General features: G+C 40.2%; 1 protein-coding gene across 4 annotated transcripts in view; it reads left to right on the top strand.

Annotated features, from left to right (window-relative positions):
• ARID5B (AT-rich interaction domain 5B) overlaps window positions 1–24624 on the top strand; it is a 117577-nt gene that overhangs the window by 43971 nt on the left and 48982 nt on the right. For all 4 annotated transcript variants that reach the window (XM_064662362.1, XM_064662364.1, XM_064662363.1 and 1 more), the window contains one exon: window positions 2667–2897. In XM_064662362.1, the coding sequence (XP_064518432.1) occupies window positions 2667–2897 (231 nt within the window). The remainder of the gene's footprint in view (window positions 1–2666; window positions 2898–24624) is intronic.

The raw sequence follows: 24624 nt of genomic DNA, 5'->3' as shown, positions 1-24624 counted from the left end.
AGGCAGTGCTCGGAAGGCAGGGATGGAACCTTGCTTCCTAATTACAGTTTCTCTGTTTTCAGCCTGAAATATAAAAATAAATGAAAAATTGACATTGGAGGGGGTTATTAAACCACACAATTATGCCATATGCATGGGATTAGAGTAATTTCAGTTGAGCTTTACAAGCAGCATACTGTAGGTATTATCTTTTACCATGTTCTGTCTGTTGAAGCTAAAATGAGATTCAGAAATACAGCATCTCCATTCCCTAATATCTCAGTTAAATATTTTTAGAAATTACATTGTTTTTCCTAATTTTATAAGAATGTGATCCACATTTTGAGCTCTTGCTTCTCCTAAGAGTAAACTCTTTCTGATCGTATCTATGAAAAATACTCGGCAATGGTCACTAAGCTCACCATTAAATGGCACGTGTTAGGTTTTGCTGGAAGGAAAAAATAGTTCTTCTTTGGGCTTTCATTTTATTAGGGATTGGTCTACTTTGATTTCTCTTTTTTCATGTGGGCGTGGTTGAGGAATAAAGTCTTTGTTCCAGGAACACTCTATTTGCCTTTCACTAAACAAATCTTCGGTTTATTCAGCCTTTGTTCATTCTTAGATGTATTTATTGAACTGGAGTGAAAAAAAGGAAAAAAAAGCATCATAAAGTACTCATTGGAGTTGCACAAGCATGTATAAAAGTGATCCTGTAAAAAATTACTTGATTTTAATTTATGCCAGGGGTTTGAGTTAAGTCGTCAGTTGTCAGGGGTACAAAGTTTGTGTGATTCTGTGCAGGGACTTACAGCACATTTGTCTAGAAACTAATGGTTTACTACAAAGGCACGTGGGACATACATTTATATACACCCTGTTTAAAAAGCTGACCACATCCTGGCATAAGAAAAGTGCTGTCAGATCAACAGATTCAGCTCACTGCTATCTACACAAAGGTATAAAGTAGTAATAACTGTCAGGCAGGCGTACGTGAAACTCTCGAAGGAGCTGAGGGACGGAACATGTGCTTGTTAATTCCTAGAACAGTTTTCCTGATCTGATTTTTAGAGTTTCCTAATAAAGAAGGGACAGCCTTATTCCCAGGAGCAGTGGGCTCAATCGTGCTGTTGTGTAGGCTTATGGGATACTTGTTGAAACGAAGAAAAGCATGACCACATCCTTATTGACCAGAAGAGGGTTTAGGGCCATAAATTTTATTTTCCTAGAAAAGTAATGTCAGTGCTGTTTACCAAAATGTATTACTCATACTCTTTTTTTCTTTTTTTTTTTTTTACACGAATTGTTTTATCTCCCCACCTACATCAGAATGGTGGGGAGAGTTCTGAGTTTTTAAAAGTGATGACTTTCAGGAGCTGTGCTTGTAAAAACAGTACTTCGCAAGTGCGTCTGCCGTGTTGATTTTTTTTTTTTGGGCATTGCATTCGTCTGCAGTGATGACATTCTAGGTGATATATCTGCTTCCAGAGACTTCTTAAAATTTAGCCTTTTATGTGTCAACATTTCCGTTGCCTCACATGAATCTAGATGAGTTGTGCCATCGTATTTAGTTGGGGAGAACTGATCTGACATTTCTCTCAGTGTCTGAAGTGATTTTTACTTTAAGGGTAAGAATGATGATTTCAGGATTGGTAATGGGATTAAATAGTAGAGCTTTTGTCTCTGGAAGAAGAAATAGCTTAGTTATTCAGTTATCAGAGTACAGCAGAAAAGGTAAAGTGAATGCTCTTACTTTGTCTTTATTGGCATACTTGGAAAGACATGCTCTGAGGAGATAAATGAACATAAGAAGAAGTGCTGTTAAATACTGGCTTGCATACCTGCAAATGAGAAATTTCTCATGTTTACATCCGTGGTTGGGTTTTTTTGCTCTTGGGTTTCCCGCTGGTTATCATATGATGACACTTGATTGTGATATTACAAAATCTGCTGCCTTTACCCATAATGTCATCTAAAACCTGGAGGAATGGAAAGGTCTGAGCTCTAGATTGCTTTACATTTTGAGCCCACATTTCAGCAGTACCAGCTGTTCTAAAATTCATTTGCTCGTTATGCTCTGTAGGTGTTTTATTGAGTCCTGCTGCATTTGCAGTTAATGTGAGGAAAGTTACTTCCACCTGTTGCGGTTTAGCAACAATGACCAGGTCAGACCAGCCCACCTCCCTGGCCAAGGGGCCCCTTGGTAGTACCAGTGCCAGGTACTTCAAAGCAGAGTTAATAGCTGTATGCTCTGGGGCTTGTATATTATTATTTTTAAAAGATGTTAGCTGCTGTAAACATGAGTGCAGTAAAGCTGTGTGGGGAACCGAGTGAAAATGACAGATAATATTTCTATCAAAGCAGCCAAGTTGGCAAAGTATGGAGAATGCTTTCATTCAGGCCCTTGGCCAGCTTCAGCAGAGCAGTGTTTTCTTGCTCATCCAGGTAGTCCTTGTGAGTAAGCATGGGAGAACTGAACAGAAAGCTAGAAATTAAGCTGTTTTAATAAACTTTCTTTAAGCTTCTATTTTTAGCCTTTAAATTTCTATATTTAACCTTTCTTTCCAAACTGTGCTATAAAAGATAGGCCTTGAGAAAAGACCGAACTGCGGGCTGTGCATTTTCTGAGATACTTGAGTTTTTTATTTTTCTGACATACTAAGAGGTTTTTCTTTTTCCTGTTTTTCCAGGTGAGGATGACGAAGATTCAAACCTGCTGATTCTCAGCTACCCCCAGTACTGTCGATACCGTTCCATGTTAAAGCGCATTCAGGACAAGCCTTCCTCAATACTAACAGACCAGTTTGTTTTAGCCCTTGGAGGCATTGCAGTAACAAGCAAGAACCCCCAAATCTTTTATTGCCGGGATACATTTGATCACCCCACCCTAATAGAAAATGAAAGTATATGTGATGAGTTTGGTAAGTCATGTTACAACTATTTTCTACGTCTCTCGAGTAAAGACGTGTCTTTTTAAGTGTCCACTGGTTTCCAAAGGGAAGATGTGATTCCTTTGAAGTGAACCAATGCTATTTGTGATTGAAATGTTAAATACCAAATGTGCTCTTTCCTCTTTGAGACTTAAGGCTTCTAGCCACCGGTGATCTCAGTATTGCAACTTCAGTTTTATCACAAACAAAGATACGTTACGTAAGTAGAGGATGTAGCACAGTTACTTGATATGAGTGAAAGGATACCTTGTCTGGGTTTGAAATTCACCTACCTTAACGATTCACCTATAGCCTATGTTTTTCCAGAAGCTTTACAAAGTGCGTTGGGGTTTTTTAAAAGTCATTATTGGTGCAATATGCTAAAAAATGCAAAATAGGAGAGAGTCCCTGTGCATCCAGTCGCTGTTGCAGAGCACTCACTAGCCGTGCTTACGCTCCCAGGGCCCTGCACAAATGTTGGCTGTAGCTGGTGTGTTTCAGAGAGAACTGCAAGATTTGACACTTGATAGCAGCCAGGTGATTTCACACGTTTTGTTTTTGGTGTCAGATCGACCCAAGGACAGCGGATGTGCTGCGAATGGGTGGCAGAATGCACCTCGTGTAGACAGCCCGGGTAACTCCAGTGATGGATGCAGGGTAGTTTCGTTAGCAGTGTTCCCAGGCTGGGAAATGAAGTTTTATTACCCATATCACCAGATGGATGAGCACTGCAGCTAGTGCTAGAAAAGTCTGTGTGCACAGTGGTGGGTACACCACTATGTGAGACCCCTACATCTCTGCAAGGAAGCTCTTGTGGTCTCTTAGAGGGCAAATTTCTGGTTATGCTTTTAACGTATAATAATGAGAACGAGAGGGAAGGGCTTCAGTGATTCCTGTGATGGGAGAGTCCTCTCTCTGTTTTTCCAAACTCAAGCATGCTGGCTATGAGCTTGGTGCCCAGTTCAGGCCTTGTTGTCTTGGCAGAGAAGCACTGACCCAACCTGTGGCATTGGGGCATTTTGTACGATGGTGCTCCTGTGCTGCTCTACTACTCCATTCCCAACAGGCAGATGAGAGCCTTCCTCACATGGTATTGCCACTGGAGCACATGACTGCTGGGAGTAGTTTTAGTTTTGTGCTGTCAAGCTTTTTCAGGATCAGGCCCAAACTGTCAAGTCTGCTCACACTCACACAAAACATTACAGGCTTTGAATGAACTATGAATAAAAGTGTTGGTTGCTCTTAGGGGGTGGGGGCGGTGAAAAAAATGAATTAAATGCCCTGGAAGTTTGGTCCAATAAACACAATAGTATCATGTTGATTTTTATTTACTCTGAGCTCCAGCTTAGAATATAAAGTTCAGTTTTAATTGACTCTCCTTTTTATATGGGAAAGGTTATTTTAGGCTTGAAGGCGTTTGATGAGTCTACCATCTGCTTTCTGTGGAGTATTTTATTCAGGGTCATTCCTTGATTACAGGTTTGTTGAAATAGTTGGATCCATAATGTAAGTGTATCATGGATTATTAGTAATAGATGAATCAAAGAGATGCGGAGTGATGCAGAAACTATGCTTAGTGAACCATAGCAAGTGCTTTGTTCAGTCTCTGAAAGCAAACTATACCATTCTCTTGACCTTTGCAAGGCAATTATCTCATTATCAAACCAGAGCTACAGACACCTTAGCCATAGAAATGAATAATATGTATTTAAAATTTAGTTTGGTTTAAGCAGCAGATTTTTTTAAATCCCTATTAAAAACAAAAAACAAAACCAAACAAAAAAACCCCCACAAAACTACTGTTTCAAAGTATTTGTTATGAAAATAATGATGTGGTAAAACTTGTGAACCCTGCTGTGTTAGGAAGAAAAAACTGACCAATGTGTGGTTCCCTATCTGTATTGCAAAATGTACAGTGTCAATTATACTACCTTTGTTGAAGACAACAGGCAAAATACTATTTTATCCATTTCCTTGCTGGCAGGACAATAAAATGTACCACACTTTGTTATACAAACAGTTTACATTGATACCATGTAGATTGATGTCACGTGTGGAAAGCAATGACTGGTAAGGCTAAACAGAGGCAGGGTGGGACAGTAGATAAATGGATTGCTCTAAGGCACTGGTATTTATCAGTCAAATCTGAGGGGATACCAGATTACAGACGTGTGACTAAAATTCTGAAAAGGTATCTGTAAGGAGTTCCAGTACACATTTAATTTGAAGGTTATTTTTTACCTTAGAGATGAAAGAAGGCTGCAGAAGGAACAAGATAGGAGCGTGTGTTTCATCATTGCCTGAAATTTTCCCAACTCTAAAGTGAATACAGAATTTAGGAAGTACAGTCTATTGATGTCTTTATGTGGGAAGCACTGGTTTCTGATATGGATGCCAGGTCTTCTTCAGAAACCTTGCTGCTGGGGAAAGTGTTACACGTTCTCTGCATGTTGGAGTACTGTGCAATAGATACAGCATGTCACAAGTGAGATACCAGAAACACCTTTACAGAGAGCCCCAGCTGTTGTCCTTGTTAGGCAGTTTTCATAGAGAGAAATGCTTTTCCAGGAAATAGTCTCTTTACTTTCATTATAGATTTATAACAAAAACCATTTTGTTCTGACTTCTTCTCATACTTCCCTGCCTATTTTTCCCTCTTCTGTAGGGTTTAACAAAAAAAAAAAAAAAGGCAGGAAATGAGGAAGAAAAATTAAGTTTTGTTGACAATAAATAATGCTGTTTTGGTGTGGGACTTTTTAAAGTAGAAGGTGTATGTAGATGCTGTCTGTAAACTCCCACAGATACGGCTGGAAGAGATGCTGCGATGCTTTGGGCATTCCCAGGTGGATGTTCTCTGTGTTTCCATAGAACTTCCATAAGGCTCAGGCTGTGCTAAGCTTCCCCTCCAGCTTCAGCTTGGGCTACCAGAGCCAGTGCTGCTGCTGACACCACATCTGCCTGTGCCAACCTGTGTCCTGCCTGTGCACTGCTGTATGGCACATACCCAAGGGGTTTGGCCAGGAATATTCGGGACCAATTTTCTTGCACAGTCCTTTTCTCATTCTCCTTTGCCTTGCTTCAGAGTGCCACCACTTCCCATCTAGGGGGCTGCTGGAGCTGAGGAAACAGCTCAGCAGCTGGAAGGCTCAAACATTTGCATCCATCTCATTGTAGCCTGCCAGGGAAGGACTTGCTTTCCATTTACAGAGGAAAGACTGCTGTGAGTGGGAAGCCTCCTGCTCCCATTCTTGTTAATACAACTACTGATTAATCTAACTGCCTTGGAGGGTTCCCCTCCAGAATGCAAATAGGCTCAAAGGCTTGCTTCTGTTCAGAAAGCAGAAGACATAAACCATGCTTGGATGTCTCGATGGCCCAAGTTCCTGGCTATGACCGCAGTCAGAGTGTACACGTGTTCCCCTCCTGAAAGAAGAGCAATTAGAGGTGAAGCAGTCCAGGTGGATAATGAAATGAACATGAACAATGAAAACGAATAATTTATTTCTCTTCAGCTCAAGACATTTTTCAAAATCCTTTGCATTTATCAGCTGCTTGGGTTACTGTTACTGAATAACTTTTGTAAATGCATATAATTTACTGGCATCTGCTGTGTGGTCATACATGCTGCAAGAGAGAAGGAATGAAAAAACAAGGTTCCTAATAATTTTCATTACAGACCAAAGAGCTCTAGCTGGAGGCAAAGCTGCCTGTGAGTGTTCCGAAGGTCTGTCTGAAGGTCACTGGGCATTAAATCAGTGTGCACTTGTTGCTAGAGCAGCACATGTCCTTTATGTTTGCTTGTCTGAGGAAGGTGACTTGTCCTACCAGGCTTGTGCCAGCTCCATGGTATGGAGTGACTTCCAGGGCACATTGACGAGTGTGGATCCTTCGTGATCCAGCTGTGGGCTGTGTTGCCAAATGCATGTGGGCCCTACAAAAACACAGATGTGTCTGTCAGCCCAACCTCCACTTCCTTCAGGCCTGGGGACTCACAGGGCAGTGGGAACAGGCGTGCAGCTTAGAATCAGGATTCAGGTGCTTGGGTGATGATGGATTTCTACGGCTCCATCAGCTTCACCAGGTGCAAATCTCTCACAGAGGGATTTATCATGGGGCTTTGCTAGATAAATATTATAAATCCTACCTGCTAAAGATGAACCAGAAGTCTGTCTTTCGTTTTGTGAGCATGGGGTTACTTTTTCTATAAACAGGAGTGTGAGAGAAAACTAAATACAGTCATTTCCTCTCGATTTTTAAAATCTATGTGATAAGTTTTGAATCCTTATTTTTACAGCATGCTGGGTCCAGTATGCCATTAAACAAGCTGTTTGGTCTCTGGGGTACTGTAAACATATGCTCACCCCCAAAAGAAGGTTAAGTTTTGATTTTACATATAAAGGCCAATTTTTTATAAAAAAATTCATACCAAAAAGGTGAGAGAATGACAGAACTACATCCTGTTGTGGTATTAATATAATTTTTTCCTCTGAAAAATTAAGCCTTCATTTTACCATATCACGAGCAATGCAACAGGAATTTCTCATTGAAAAAAAACTGTGTGTAAAAGGGCATTGCAGTCCCCCCTCTCCCTAGCCCAAACTCAATGATATATTACTTGCTAGGGGAAAATTAATCTACATTAAAAACAAAGCAAACCTCCAAACCTTCAATAAGTCATCTGTCCCTGTAAAACAATGAAGAAAGCAGTTTCTCTCACTTCCAGAACTGGCAAGGAGTGGTTAGGAATGAGGGGTGACTTACCAGTCCTCCCAGGCACTGGTGTTTCTGAGCCAACGATTTCAAAAGGACTTACCTTCTGTCTTGTCACTGACCAGGGAAGCCATGGCAGGACAGCGCCATGAAGGAGAAAGGACTCTTTAGGGATAGGTCATGTGCCAGAAAAATTGTGTGGGATGAAAGCTGATGACTTCAGGGTATAGAATGGTACCATTAGTCCTGGTATAGCTGAAATTTGGTCTGTCTTCTCATTATGCATCTCAGTTTACAGAAGTTTGTGACTCACAGATAAAATCAGTTGTTTAGGGGAAAAACATAACAAAATAAAACCTTGGCAGGGAATGAGACTTAAAAAAAAAAAAAAAAAAGACAAAAGAATGTTTCCAGTCTAAATGAAATACAGTTTTCTTGTTGGTGACTTTATTTGTGTGAGTCAAAGACTCAAAGTTGGCTTTTCTTTTTAAACTAGCTCTAGTACAAAGTTTGTACTTACGCTTGTATGGGTGTTTTTTTAATGCTTTTCAGCTGATATGAAGTATCACCATTATTGCTATTGACTGTTTTGGCTACCTGCAGGATAATTTATATCAGTGAAATTCAGAAAAACAGAAGTTTCCATATAGATGCTTCGGGCTTCTTTGTTTTAATACAGATGTGATGTTAGAGTGGGATTGATGTTAGTGCTTCTCTACACGGACTGGAATGTTTAAAGCATTTAGAAATGCAATAGGAAGAGTAAGGAGACTTTTTATTAGCGTGGATACTGGGACCTCCTCAGATGGAGCTTTACGGTGGCATCTCCAGCAGTCTGAAAAATATGCAAATCTTTTCCAAGGTCCTGGGCAGGGTGGCTTAGCTAAATATTTCAAATTTTAGGTCTCTCAAAACAAAAACAGGACATAGCTGAAGGGGAAGTAACGATTAATGCATAATAGTGCTATATACAATATAGATAAATGTACATTTCCTCTTCCCTCCCAAATCACCTCTGCAAATGTGCAAACATAAGCTTTTAGCTTGAAAAAGCAAATCTGGAAATGTTCTGGATTCTGGTCAGACCTCTTTCTTATTTTGATAATTCAACTGTGAAGCAAGATATTAATGATCCCCAGATGTTGTTTATAATGATTGATTTTTCAGTTATGAAAAAATACTTGCAGTTTTTTTAAACAATTGATATTTTCTAATGTGCTCTGCAGCATTTGAATAAAATGTCTGAAGGCAGAGCTGTTTATGTGCCCAACATAATTGCTTCTGTTAAGTGATTTCTTCATTCTTAACATTTTTAGCTCTAATTGCTTTTTCCCCATACATCTAAAAATAAATATTTGCAAGTTTTGCATTCTGTCACTCATTGAAATGCATAAAATATTTGTATACTCAAAGCAAAAAGGCACTGATAAGGGGTCACATTCTGCCTTACTTAGTGGCGTAAATCCAACATAACTCGATCCACTTCTGTGGCTGTTACTCAAGATTTTCACCAGTTAACCAAGGACAGAATCTCACCCAATGTTAACAGCAAGCTAAGTGAACATGAGTAAAGTGTAGTAAAGTAAGATAAAATACCTTCCTGTCTGCAAGAACTTCAATAGAAACAAATGCTGTTAGCTTCTACTCTTTTTTTTTTAAGTGCATTTTCACTAGCAACCACAGTTGTAACCAGGATAAATATTAAGATAGATTATTTTTCACTTTATAATCAGAACTCCTTTATGAAGGACACTGATTTAATTTGTGTTGCATGTTCCTGCTGCCCTGAGGAAGGCAGCAGATGCTGAGTGGAGGGCCAGGTGCTGCGTGTGTGGCTGTGACCTGGCTGCTTGAGGAGGCATCAGGGCTGTGAACCGTGGGGTGTCCAGGATGGCCTGGGCGGGGACAGCTTTGGGGCTCTCACGGGATGGGAGGTGAGATGTCCTCGCTGCTACGAGGGCCCGTGGCACTGCTGAGAGCCTGGGTGTGCCCACTTCTCACTGGCACTTTTAACTGCTTTTTAATTTTTAACTTGTTGACTATGTGATGGTGTTGTGGAGTTTACATGTTTTACCAGCCAGAGTTTGGCAGAGAATCGAATGTACAGTTCCAGCAAACAAAGGGTTTGCAAGTGAGCTGCTCTTCTGTGCCTGATAAATGTAACTCATCGCGTGTCTTTTGTCATCTCTTACGCACGCATCTGTTTTATGGGTGTCCATGCAATAAATGATTGTAGATATAAATTACTAACTCCTCCTGTATAAGATTTCCACTCGATGGTTAGTTTTGCAATTCAGCTGTCAGAATCACTTGTGATTATAGAGAAAAGTAACCTAAGCTACATTCATGGTGCACGTGAGCAATGACCATCATAGATGTTCTCATGTCTGGAGCCATCGATTTTACAGTATGTGTTCCCCTGGTTTTGGTGCCTCCCTTGGACCACCAGGCCTGCCCAGACTCCTGAGCTGTCTCAGAATTTTCAGTCCACCAGCATCCCAAACCTGGCAAGCAGCATCCTTGAGGTTCTAGGGCTCAGCAGTGGCAGCAAGCATGGGAGACCTTTGTGTCCAGGGAAGGGCCCCCATTCCCATTCCCGTATAATGGAAAAGTGAAGTGGTTTATGTCAGAATATGGTCACATTCTTCTGATTAAACCCACTCAAAAAAGACAACATTGTAATATTTTCCAGTGACTGTTTATCACGAATTACGTCAGCCTTAGTTTAAATTGCTATTATTTCTCCTTAATGCTTCTTGGTGCCTGCATAATTTACAGCATTGGCATCTGCGGGACTATGAAATAACCTTTCACAACCACCATACAATAGTAAAGAACATGAAGTTTTTGTTGTTAATTATTATGGGACTCCTTTAACTTTTTTACAAAGTGACATAAAATATTGTTGAGGTATTTATGGTTAAAGCTACTTTTACGTGGATCTATTTTGCTTCTGGCTAGTTCTTAACTAAAGCAGTCATTTGTGGTTATTATGCCTAGGGAGATATTATGTCAGAACTGGTTTAAGAGTATTATTATGTATCACATGTCATATATTACATGTCAGCACTTGAGGCTGTCTTTCAATAAAAACAAATGTAATTTTAGTTAATGGTCTTTTAGGTATAGGCCATTTGTAAACTTACCTGAATTCATTTGAAGGTACACTAAAAAGCTTTGTTCTCTGGGAGCGCACTTGGGTAATTTCATTTTGGCTTCAGAAGGAATTTCCAAAATATTTATCATTATTTCAATCAGAGGGTTCTGCCTCTAAAAAGCAAATAGTTTCCCAATAGCGAGGTTAATGTACACATTTTAAGGAGCCGTAACTGTTACTCATTACTTTGTTTACTTTTCCCCCTTCGGAGCTCACGCTTGGGAGGTTCCCCACTGGTCAGGCTGATAGGAGTATCCCAGGCAACTAAGCCACCTAATGATGATACTTCACTGTGCCCCTTAAATGAATGGTTTATACCTTCTAGATAATCCGTGGGTGAAGTGGGGGCAGGCTGGGGGGAGAAATTAAAGGTTGCAGGAGAGTTTTAGGTTTCCTTGAAGTTTCATTTCAAACTTGGAAAATGCAAACAAAGCAAACTTCAAATTAATGTGTCATTCCCCTTGGTTCCAAATTCTGTGCATATTTTCCAGCACTTACTTATTTAAAGCAAGAAATGAAGCATATAGGATGTGCCAGAAAGTTTACACAAAGAATGAAAACACATAAATGACTCACGTGAACTTTTTCTGTTGTTTCTTTTTTTTCTTAATGCATAATTATTTCATTACTGGTAGGAAAAGAAAAAAAAAGAAAAAAATAGACATGATTACATGATTTCTCTCTCTTCCCCCCACCCCCAAATCTGTGTTTGAGCACCATAAAAATGATCAAAGCCTCTATTTGTCTCTAGTTGCATTTTTCTCCATGGGACTGCTGGTTTTGGTGACTTTATTGTAAGGAACTGAAACCCTGCTGGGCAAAAAAAAATCAGTTTTCTGTCCCCCTGTAAATGCACAGACTGAAGATGTGAAGATGCAAACATGAAACTAAAACAGCGAGCAAAGAGCAGGGTGAGCATTTCGTATGTTGCTAGGGTGAAATTTAATAAGGGGAACATAAAATGGAGTTAAACTTGCCTGGATGCCGTGAGATTTTTTAATATTAGGCAGCATGCTTGATTTCCCTGGAAATGAGTGAGCAATCTGAATTTAGAGTTGTTTGGCAGGGGGAGGGGGCGTTTCGTTCTCTTTTTCAATCAAAGGCGTTTCACAAACCGATTGCATCTGAAAGGGGAATCTATCCTTACGTAAGAATGTAACAAACTTTTCCGTTTAATGAATGAATATTCGGTATTTCGGGAGCCCATAAAAGATGGTAAAAGAGGGAGACAGAGCTGACCTCGTAGAGATTTTAATGAAGATTGAAGTTAGTAGTGAAAAGGTCAAAGTGCCATTTGTTGAGCCCCTGCTCCTGGCATGGTTTCAAAGCTCGCAGTGCTGACTGGGGGGCTGTGATGTGTGTTAATGAACAGTTGTGGCACTTAACTGAGATCATGGGTTGGTCACATGAATATATATAAAAGATATGAGTGAACATTTTTCCCCCTTTTTGTGGCTGTTGGAAGGACTAAACAATTAAAAGAAATGTTTGAAATGTTTGAACACCACATTAAGTCCCCTAGTCTGTAAGGAAAATGAGCTATGAATAATAGAATACTGCTCTAGTTAAATATAGTTATTCAAAATTGTTTTTAGCTACAGATGTTATGCCATTTTAGAAACTTAGACTAAATAATGTCAGATCTTGTTTGCTTTTTTAGTACGTTATTCATTTATTGGGAGATTCAAAATTTAAAACAGCTGGGAAAGGGTTTGGTGTTCACTAAGAAATCTTTAAAATGTGTACATTTCAGACTTACTCTTACAGTGCTGTTTAGAAATGACTGAATTGTATATTATAGTTATAAAGTTCTGTAAACATGCTCTGCCGTGTAGATGACAGGGAAACGTGAAATGGGAAAATGAGATAATTCTGGAGCCAAATTTTATGTATTACAGACTTGATAAAACAGCAAATGGCTTTCTCAATTTAAATAATTTGTAACTTTCCAGGAACGTGCATGGATGTTATGAACAGTATGTCTAAAATAGCAGCAGAAAATAATGTTCATTCTCCTTTAATTCCCCCTTTGATGTTTATGTCAAAACGAAGGAGTTAATTTATCTAAGAGTTTCACTGCATGAGTTGGACTGTACAAAACCAATCATGTAGAAATAATAGACTACCATTGGAAGTGCTGTACTATTGCAGTTTTAATAGCTCTTCAGTTCTGCTCAACAATTAGTCCATACATTTTATAGCTGTGTCTTTAAGAAACTGGCACACTCAGCAAAATCACAGTAATTGGGAGATGATGCAATGTGGAGAGAAATCAGAGTAAGAAAATTAATTGAAAATAGTGTTTTGTTCAGGTTTGGGTTTGTTTTAAAATTTTAAACTCTGCAGTAGTAATTGCTGGTGGGTGAGACTTCTGCAGAATTTAAATTCCACGTGGCCAGGTTTTTGTGAATTTGCTTTTAAATCAAATTGCGAAAGAGGCAAAATAGGTCATTAAAATTCTTGCTATAGTTTACTCTCTCTGAAATCAGGTGAGGCCATTAGGGGGGATCCAGAGGAGGGCTTTTTCTCTCTATTGACATGAGTTCTGTTTAACTAAGTTCTCATTGCCTGTCAGCATCTTCATAAACCTAATCAGACAGATCACAGACAATATGTGAATTAGTTTGTCGTTTACACAAACAGCTTAAAAGACCTCAGCAATCCCTTTTTGCTTGTGCCCACTGGAGATAGTACCGAGGCTTTACAGTGTGAACATCCATCTTCCCAGTGATAGCCAGTGGTGCTGGTAGTTTCTTGCTAGGACTTTGTTTTTATACATAAGTACTGAAATTAAGGCAAATTAAAAAAAAAAAAAAAGTGGTGGTTTGTTGGTTTTTTGGGGGTTTTTTGTAGGTTTATCATTGGCAATTACAACCTCGTAGTGGTTTTTTAATTGCTCTATTGTCCATTATGGGCCAAAGGTGAGTGAAGCGGTGATAATTTACATTTCAGCTGAAGTTTGGGCCTTGTTATTAGATACAGGTGTATCTTGTGCTTTTAGTGATCAGACAAGCATTTCTGTGTGCCTCAGGGCGGCTGTGTTGGTCTTAATGCCATAAATTACTTGAAGGTAATGATAGATGACCAATTGACTAGAGTAGGAGAGCAAACCTGGTTCTTGGACTAATAAGTAGGGGAATAGAGAGAAGTAGTAGAGAGGTGTTACTGCTGCTGCATCTAATGCTAGAGGAAATCATTATCAACCCCCTAAGAGCTAACGTTTTTGGTAAGTCAGTCAAATGATGATGGCTTTCTGCAAAAAGGGTGATATGATTTCATGGAATAACTGTACTGCTAATACTCAAGTGTATTATTCTGAACTGTGAGCTGCAGAGGAACATGGAAGAGCAGGAAGAGTTTATTAGAGAGATTTTTCCCCTGCTTTCAACTTCGTGCCCCATTCTGATGCCTGTGCTTTGCACATTGTATTGAAATACTGGACAGGGTTAAGGAAGGACCCAGAAAGCAATTCGTGGTACAGAAAACCTGCTTTTAAGTGGAAGACTAAAGAATGTCAATCCGTTTAGTGCAGAGAGGGGAAGACTGAGAAGGGGCCCGGTCACAGTCTTTTAGTACTTCCGTAAGGAGAAGACCTATGACAGTAGAGGTCTCTGTAATTTGGCAGACAGACACATAGCAGGACCCTGTGCTTCAAAGTGGAGGCAGATAAATTAATGCTGAAACTAAGGCACAGTTATCTAGCAGCGAGGATTAATTAACCATGGGAACAACTTAGCTAGGAGCATAGGTTCTTTTTTTCTTGAATCCTTTAAATCAAGAGTGATTTCCAAAAGACATGATCCTTACTCAAGGAAGTCTTCATCCAGTAGTCATTCTGTTTATAGGCAGTATCTGCAGAAGGTAAACAAGACACTAATATCCTACTAATTCCTTCTGGCCTTAAAAACTGTTAACTGTGTTAATATATGTAATTTGTTGCATCTGGGCCAGTAAAGGCTACTTTGTGCTTGGATATTGTGTCCATTATACAATAAAAGAAACCCTCCAGAAAACTTGCTTGCAGTCTTACTTAGACAAGGCAGAGCTTTGCATCTGCTCTGTGGACTGGAGACTGAGGAACTGGAGTGCTAGGAGGAAGCTGGTGTGCTAGGAGCTAAATATCATTGTCTTCACTGATACACGGTGGTGGCTGTTGATGCCCCACGTCCCCTTGGTTCTCCTTACTCGACTCCATCCACCATGAGCACTTCCCTGTCTCAGAGCACTGACTGGGCAGCGCGTTCCTCTGCTCTGGTCTCTTGAGGGCTGGTCAGTCCCTTGCCCATTCTCTGTTGGGAAGATCAGCTCAGGGAGAATTTTAGGTCAATTTTAGGCCATTTTCAGTAACTTCTACGAAGGGCTGTGTGCTCAGGTGAAGTATGGAAAATGTAACTGAGTAGCATCTCATTTAAATGTGCAACAACATAATCCAGGATCATCTACAGATTTACATTACTGACTCCATGAGTCTTCCCTGGTGTCCTTCACAGACATCTCCAGTCACCTTACCTTTCTGTGTAATAGCTTTAAAGAGCATGTTAATTTAAAAGCAGGTGTTAGCAACAAGTGAATAGTAGAAGAGAATGAATTTACTTGAAATCAGCAGTTTCAGGCCACAGAAAGGGTAAGAGAATATGTGAAAAGGCTAATGGTGATCATCCTGCTAACACGGGTGACATTCACAGACACTGCCGCTGCTTCAGCAGAGATCCTGTGCGACCTTCCAGCTCTGTCATCTCCCTCCCGTGTTTCACTCTGGGTTTGCAACTGTGGTACAAGTTAAACTCCCAGTGGAAAAACAGCTCTTTGGTGTGGGGTGGCACGTTCACTTTGAGTAGGTGCTGATGATTCTACTTTTCACTTCGTTGATTAAATAAGTCCCTTCATCTTCAAATCTTACAAACCTCAGCTGAACTTTGCTGAGTTGGGCCTGTGTCCCATTACATGCTTTCACGGAGGTAGAGCACAAGGTTGAAAAATGGAAAGGATTATTCCCAGGATCTTGAGCAGCTCTTAGCTCAGAATACCAGGTACAAAATTAGCATTATAGATGCCCTCATTCTTTTATAGAATCCTGATTTTGCAATGAACCATAATTCTTCAACTGATTTACCAAAAAATTATGGTTCTTCAGGGGATTTTTTGTGCTGGTTGTTTTGAAAGGCAGCCTGTAATTAAGATGAATACATGTACATTGTGAATGTTTAGTTATGGTAGAGATGGGTTTGATATAAAACAAAAACCCCCTAAAAATTATCTAGCTGCAAATCCTTGCAGTTGCTTAGTTTAGAAGTTTAAGTCAATTTATGGAAGTCTGTGTTTACTGTCTTTAGAGCTTGATCATGACATTGGAATGTATTTTGGAAAAAAAGACCCTATAAAATGAAATCCACATTTATGGGTAAGGAGCACAGAGCACTTAGGATCAGCAGTGAGACTACAGTATCTCTTTGAAGTGTAGCGAAGAGGAGTATTTGCTGCTGCCATGTTGGGTTTAGAAGGTAGTGAATTGATACACTTGGTATGTTCTAACACTGTAACAGCAGCTGGACCCAATGCCATAAATTTCATGAAAATGTGGACTGTGATATCCTAATGACAGCAGTCAAAAGATAAAACTAGATCTGAAGTACTTAATTTAAAATAAAACTTTATTATAAAGTCAGGTCTCCTAAGGTGCTGCTTTTTGCTGCGCTGCATGTGAGTAATCTGGGTGACTCATCTAGCCTCTGACATACTGCAGCCATCAACATTCCCAGCCACGAGTGTTGCCCTTCATAAAGGAAATATCCTATTTTTGGTATGACAGTGTCCTCAGTTTTAAAGAATTTTCCTCTTTTAAAGTGCTCAGACAATTAATGCCTCATGCATGTATTCAACAATAGTTGCCTAGCAACCATCAGAAATATTCGGGAGAGCAAAGGAAGCCGAGATGAATGAGCAGTAACATCAGCTCCCATTTCAGGTGAGCTGGAGAAGGCGTCAGGGCTGCACTGGCTGGGTCCAAGCGCGTAGATCCGTGAAAATCAAACAGTCCCTAAGTAGCAAAAACGAGCTCCAACTGGCACATCGGCCACACGCAGAGATGAGTTGAGTTGTGCAGCCAGAAGCACTTGCAGGAGGCTGCAGCTGGTTGGGCTTTTGCAGTTTCAGAAGCCTAGACCAAAACAATGTAACAATGGTTAAAGTAAATTATAGAAGGTCAACAAACACTTCTTGATGGCTGAGGGAAGATTTGCCACCTTGTCGTATGTTCCACCTGCAGTTAGAGAATAAATGATGTTCCTGTTTCCTTTGATAGAAGTGTTTGGGCAGGATCTGAGCTCCAGGAAAACCCCTTACATGGGGCTTGGCTCCAGTCCTTCTCTTGGCATTGGCACCTGGTTCCCACTTATTCTCATTTTGCATTTTAATTCTAGTATAACTTTTACCTCACAGGAGATTTTTCTCACTCTAGAGAGTCAAGTTCTTGATGCCTTTTTTAGCACTGGAAGATGCTAATGAATGGAATGGAAATCTTTTCCACAGTAACAGCCCACAGCCACTATATGCCTGTTTGGATTTTGGTCTTTTATCCTTTTTTTTTAAATTCTTTTTTCATCAGAAAGGTTGAAATGAAATGCTCAGTCTAGGATTGGAAGGACTGAATTTTATCATCTATCTCTTATCATCACACTATCAGAGCTAGTGTGGCCATGTCCTGTGCCTGTCCTTCTCTCTGGATGAGGTTTGGTGCTGCTCCACATCTCCCCAGTGGCTATCCCATTGCAGCAGCTCAGGACTTTGGGACCCACAGTTCAGTGGGACACACTGTCTTGTCAAAACCATTTGAGATGGTTATATATACTTCTGCAGTTTTAATCTGTAGAAGTATAGTCAGTTGGTTTCTTTTCATTAGACACATAAAAATTAAAGTGCCTGATAGTTGCCTGTTAGTGCTGCTCAGAACATTTTTACCTGCCCCTTTTTGAAGAAAGTTATGAAATTCTGACATTCTCCTGTTGGATAGAAAAACCGGATTTATGATCATCTCTACTTCAAAGGTAAAGGTTAAGAACAAGATTAGGATCTCCTTTCCACTCATGTAAATCCACAGGAGTCAATTACTTTGAATTGACAGTGATGTGATTTAGATCAGAATCTGGCATTAAAGCCTTTTGGGGTTTGCTCTTATACCCATCGACTTTCAGTGCCACTTGACTGCTGACTCTTTGCTTTTGGTATGTGGTGGTGGTATTTGCATGTGGAAGTGCCTCAGGGGCCCCACATAAAACATTGGTTCACTAGCTTTAGTGGGATTTTTTAGATTAGATGTTAAAATGTTGAAATCAAAATATGTAGGGGGTGGTTGGGAAGTATCAGTCACACAATGGTAATCAGAATAATGCGATTTTTGAGGTCGATATCTCATGACTTAGCTGAAAAAAAATCCCTTATGTATCTTGGAGGTCTGAGGCTTTTACTCTTTTTGATTATAACAGGCATTTATTTCTGGCCTTGATGGCTGATGAGATATCAAACTTAAAATATGCCATGATCCTATAGTCTGGTAGTGCTTTCTGGCACTGGTCAGTGACTAAATATAGCTAGTTTTGAACCGCTGTGATAAACCTGGAAGTAATGTTCAGCAGAAAATTCTCAGACAATTCCATAGACAAATGTGGAATATGAAATTACTTTTCTGGATTGCATCTGGTTTATACTGTATATGTTTTTTTGCCCCATCTCTCTCATTCCCAAGTTTTCCAACTGCTATCCTACAAATGTTTTGTGGTACAAATAAATCTTAACTAAGGCATGTCAGTGGTTCATGTTGGTTCATGCTAAAGCAACAAATAACGTAAAGGGGTTTTAAACCCCAGCTATTTCATGCATTCCTTTTGGCTTTGTAAACCATTTTGCTTTGTTTTTATGAAAAGAAGGTGTATTTAAAAAAAAAAAAGCATGCATTTCTAAAAATCACTGATTGTCTTCTAACTGGCATAGTCCAGAAACATGCAGATTCTTGCATTGTATTATGGGATTAGTGGTATTCATCTGTCATGCATAATGTGACGGTGATAGTCAGGGAAGGAAAAGAACCTTTTTGAAAAGATTGTGATTTTTTGTTTGGGTTTGTTTGGGGTTTTTTTTAATGATTTATCCACAGACTTGGGTTTTTTTTCTCTTTTATTTTTTTTTTTCCTATTTTAAACTTCTACCAGGCTATCTTTAATTTCAAGATGGTGTCTTTGCTAGAAAGATAATCAAATGTAATGTCTTCCACAACCTCTTCATATGCATGACTGCATAAAGCTTGTGTAACAGTTTATTATTATAAAATTAGTATAGCATAGCATAGAGCAAACTGGGCCCCTGGCCAGATGAACTAGACAATGAATAGTTATATAAGGTTTTGAAGCACATGTATTAGAACACAAGCGCCCTGTATTTTCTTCTCAATTGTCTGCTGTTTGTTAATGTTTCCCTTTCAACGTGATTGCATCTCAATTTAATAGCACTTGCCATTTCAGGGTTTACTGTGCCAGCGCTCACATAGTTACATCCCCTCTGTGCTGCAAAGCCTGCATGTATATTAAAACTGAACTAGGCATGGTTGGCTAATGGGTACTTTGAGAGATATGCACTTATAGAATTAAGTGATGTATGTAATTGTTAATTTTGTGTTAACAAGTTTGAAAAATGTGTTTCACCAATAATTGTAATGCTCCATTCTGTGCAAAGTGTGACATTTTAATTCTTGTTGAACAGTTTCCTACCTCTGCTCTGTGTTTTCATGGCAGGGTATTATTTTGCAATCAGGATAAAAGCATTATTTATTAAAGTTCTAAAATATTACATTACTGGAAGTTTTAAACTGCAGATCAATCTTCTCTTTCATAAAAGCATTTCATTGATTTTATTTTTTTTAATTGGTCTTTGAGTTTAAACTGAAGTTCTGCATTATGGATTGCATATGATTCCAGAAGCAGAGGGATGTTTTAGTGGAGACTTGATGCTGCTTTAAGAGCAACGAGACGTACCTGTCACAGAACTGTGGGAAAGGCTTGCGTTTGGCATATGCAGCTTTGGGACTGTCAGATCCCAGCCTGCTGCATTTTTGGCACAGGGAGGCCATTGACTTGGGCTGTGGGAAACCTACATTCAGCACTATCGGTCCTTGTGTCTTTTTCTGCGCCTCCAAAGGAACTTCTGTTAGAGACTTCATGTCTTTGGGAGTCAATTAACAACTCCTCCTTGCTGTCAGTGGGGCGGGACAGCCTTTCCGTGGTGAGAGGCTGCTCAGTAGCCACTGGCTGTAGTAGCCTAGGTGTCCCTTGGTGGAAGAGTGACACTTTCACCTGCCTTGGGGATCCTGGATTTATTTGCTTTCTATGTGTCTTCCAAACAGCCCAGAAGTCTGAATTCCCCTACTACCTCTTGCTTCAGTCCTCCTATTCTTCAGTTCCTCGCCTTTTGCCCCCTCCTCGCCACACGGTCCCATTCCCATCCTGGTTCTTCTTTGTTATACCAGGGTGATGCCAGTTCTCCTGTGGCAGCTCTTGGTGGTTCACTCAGACCGTTGCAGTTGTGAGACCAAAGGCTGCCTATTATTCCCTTTTGCGGTAAATAAATTAATTCTTCGATCCCTCGTAGGCCTAACTACAGAACTGCACAAAGCAAGGCTCACATTCCTCTTCCAGCTAACAGGAGTTTATGTCGTTTGGATGTTCTGTGTCATCCCATCAGTGGAGTCTGACCTCTTGCAGCCTTACTGGTTGCCAGCCAGTGAGGGAAGACGGTTGAGAAGGGAGGACCATCGCCGTCCCCCACTGGACAGGAGCGCCTCTGTCTAGCATTTGCATTCCCAGTAAAGCAAGATTTTCTTATTTCCTGGTAAGGGCAGGATGGGAGGAGCATAATAGGCTCAAAACACAATAAAAATAGCAAAGGAAACAAACAGTTTGTGCCTAATTTGAGACCAACTGATCTCCATGGTGATTGCAACAAATCTGCTGTGTTCGACTGTTTAGTGAAGACAAAGGTTAGAAATAAGAGTTCACCAGCCATGCTGGACTGTTTGAATGAACATTAGAGTAGGAGTGTTGGTACCTTCCCAATGATGGAGTGGCCGTGTGAGGGTACCAAGGGGAATTCCACAAATAACCTCATTGAAACTCCAGGGGATTCAAGTGTCTTCCTTCATCATGCATCTTCAGAAAAATCAACTCGTACAAATTTTCTAGGATTTTTGCTTTCAACAGTACTGTTCTGTGGAAAAGAGTCCATAGCACTGTGGCTTCAGACAAAAATAGCGTGGCAGAAGACCTTTAAAAACCAGGCAGTAAGCTGGAAACCTTAGGTAAATAATAGGACTAATATACTTGCCACAGTAAATAATAGGACCATAGCTCCTCCAAAACTCTTGATTGGCATTGTTTCAGAGTAAATCCTTATGTGAAATAGAAGCCAGAGATAAAATTTCAGTCTCAATTTAAAGATATTTGAGACAGAGGAAGAGGAGACTGCATTAATCCTTACTAAAGAAGAAATTCCTGTTCATGGTAGTCTGAGATACTGTCGTGTGATGAGTCAGAAAGTTTTTATTGTTCACATCTTCAGGGTTCAGGGCTGCTGAGTTTTGGCATGCGGAATGGGCGAAAAGCATTTGTGGATCAACCCATCTCCTTTTGCTGAGGCCATTGGCAACAGAAAGCTTCCTATTTGCAGTAAGGGTGTTTGAGTTTCTATTTTTAAAAAAAGAATTTTAGAGGGGAGATTATACTTTTGAAATCCTTAGTCGTAATGAAAAGATCTTGAGAGGCAGCTGATGAAGACATTCAGAGTGTTACACTACATCAAGATTTAGAGTTTCTTGAGTAAATATTGACCAATTTGACCTTTGCTTTTCCTCAGTCAATATTTATCTCTTGGGACAATGAATCTTCATATTCACCTTAGATGAAGTCCAAATCTACTTAATAGTATACTTGGAAATCCAGGAGAGGTGATGATTTATCTTGGTACTACTTTTATCTGTTTAAAATTACATATACAGAGCGTTTGGCCACTCATGTCACTCTGTCAGGTTTCCTAAACAAAGCAGCTGCAGGTCATGGCTGATGGGGAGGCTTCTAGGAAAAACTTAAATCCGTCAGCAGGCAGAGTGGGTCAGTCTGGGAGTGGAGCAATCTCTTTATTGGAAATGAGGATGAGGATTCCTGTACAGTGTCAGAGCCCTTCCAAATACTGTCAGGAGGAGGGGACTCACCATGATTAGTCAATAAAATTCTTTCTGTGTATTTTATGAAGTAAAGAAAAGAAGTTTTTGAGGTTTCTGACCCTACCACAGTCTTCCAGCAGCCTAAGCCCGAAGAGCACAACATCAGGTATTGTGCAGAAGGCACTGCCCAAGAGACCTGTCTGCAGACAAAGGGGACAGTGCTTGCCAGGGGTCCCACACTACCCCTGAGATATGGATTTGGGAGCAGGTGAGCCTGACACAGCTCTATGATGCTGGGCACAGTGGCCAGTTGCGTCCCTAATGTAGTTTGCTTTTGTAGGTCAATATTAAAGTTATTCCCCAGCCCCTGCCCCCAGCCACTTGCCTCGTTATGTCCCTCTGGCAGGGGAGCCAGGGTTGGAAACCCTGTAGGCTTCCTGTGGCTTGAGAGCCAGGATTCAGCGCAAATAGTGTGGCCCTGACCAAGCCCTGTCAAAGAGGACTGTACTCCCCCCTTTATTATTTCAGGACTGTATTACCCCCTTTATTATTTCAGTAGCAACTGCAGTACTTGGAGGCCCTGGCTTAGGTGGAAGCTGAGACACAGCCTTCCCCTGGAGAGCAGGGTTGCTGGGGCAGCATGTGTGGCTGGAGCTACTGGGTCATGATTCCTGCACAGGCAGTCCTGGCACCTCCCTGCTGCATCCTTGCCTGGATGCACCATGTCACCCTTCAGTGTCCCACAGCATCCCTGCCTGCTGCTGGCAGAAGCCTCTTCTTACCAATAGGGGCAACACTTTGGGGTAGAAAGTGCAGTTACTGTGCTTGTGAGAGTTACTACTCTCGTGAGAGCGAGAGCAACTGGAAAGTGCTGCTCAGGCAGTGGAGAAAGGTGGAGCCTTACAAATATCTGCTTATGCAAATCAAATCATTTGTCTTCTGAAATGTTCATTTTGCCTTCTCCCTGATTATATTTTCTGAATTGCCATATGTACTTCTTGTGATATTTCAGTCTTGTCAAATTAAGAAGTGAAGGCCTTATAATTAACATATATACCAAATAAAGTTATGTTTATAATTTTTACAGTTTAATCAGTCAATAATATCATATGTGGCCTGTGAGATTTAAAAACAAAAAAAGTCTAACCTGTTTTTGTAACCCTATAACTATCAAAGGTATTTGTCTGGGGAGAAGGCATTGAGAAAGAAGAGAATTTTAAAATTGCACAATTACAGTTAAAAAAACAGGGCAGGCAACGTCATGCATTTCTGAAGAGCACACTGTTTAATTTTATAGTAACAGTATTTTAAGAATGCTGACGGTACACAGGAAAGCAGTGGATAATTCTCAAACCCTGATGGTTTGTTGTGTTCAAAATGCTGAGACTTAATCAGCTACGGATTTCTCTTAGTAAGAACAAGACATTTGGAAAAAAAAAATAGCCAGCTGAAGCAGTAGTGATTTATCAAAGCAGTATTCAAATATAATAAAGATTTGGCATCCTTACTTAGGATGGGCTGGAAAATATATTTGTTTTCATGTACCTTTTCTTTTTTTCCTGATGTGCCTGATTGACTTGTTTTAATACCGGTGTTATTTACATTTCAGGGATGGGCCTCTATTATGCAGGAAATTGTCCAAACCCCTACAGCTGTATTTTAAATTGAAATGATTTTTTTTTATGAAGTGATTGTGCAGACTTAATTTAGTAATCTATTATTAAATATATAGTTTCAGGCTGTATAAAGTCTTTATATAGAATGAAAATGGGCACATATGAAGATCTAGGCTATATATACACCTGGTTCTATATATTAAATCTTTTACATATGTTGTCCATTTTCAGGAACAAATAAACTGCTGCTTTTGAAAACTCAGCTTCTCTTCCATATTAGGGAATACTGCAGACTCCCTATGTTCCTTAGCTTCAGTATAATGCTAAATCAGTTTGTACATTAGTCTATTTTTAGTTATGAATGAACTTTATGGAGTGCAGCGCGCAGAGTGATTTCAGAGATTCTCGCTCATAAAACCCGTGTGTCATGCGCCGCAATTACAGCTGTAAACATTATGCAAGCTCTGGGCTTCCAGGGGCCCGAGCCCTGAAATTTCCAGGAGGGAAAAGCACACACCCCTCTCACCCTTTTCTACAAAATATTGACACGAATAGTAAATCTCGTGGCATGAAATCGGGTTAAATTGTGTGACCTTGGCTGCGGCGGGCGGGCTGCCTGGCGTGGCAGCAGGGGGACACTAGAGGGCAACTGAGAGTTTGCTTTAAACCAGCCAAGCTGGAGATGGTTTTAATATCAACTAAGTGTTTAAACTCGGTGAGGATTTATTTTCCTGTCTGCAGATTTCACATATGTAACCTCGGAGTTTCCATTGACAGCAAATAATAATCCGACTGAAGTTCTTCTAGGGGGAGAATGCAGCAGGAGCAGGTCCGAAGCCTGCTTTTGCCCAAATAAGGCTTTTTTTGCAGACCCCATGTGTTAGATAATGATCAACTGACAGTCGGTCATGAGTTAATAATGCTGGATGCTGAAATATGCATACCATGTGGTATACAACAGTTCTGCGGGGAGAGACAAACACGGCTATAATTAGACATCTGAAACACAAGGAAGTGTGTAAATTGTTTAAT

This window comes from Pseudopipra pipra, chromosome 8 (assembly GCF_036250125.1).
Source record: "Pseudopipra pipra isolate bDixPip1 chromosome 8, bDixPip1.hap1, whole genome shotgun sequence".
In the NCBI taxonomy this organism is placed as follows: Eukaryota; Metazoa; Chordata; class Aves; order Passeriformes; family Pipridae; genus Pseudopipra; species Pseudopipra pipra.
Note: the sequence above shows the minus strand (reverse complement) of the source record. Positions and strands in the feature narration are given on the sequence as shown.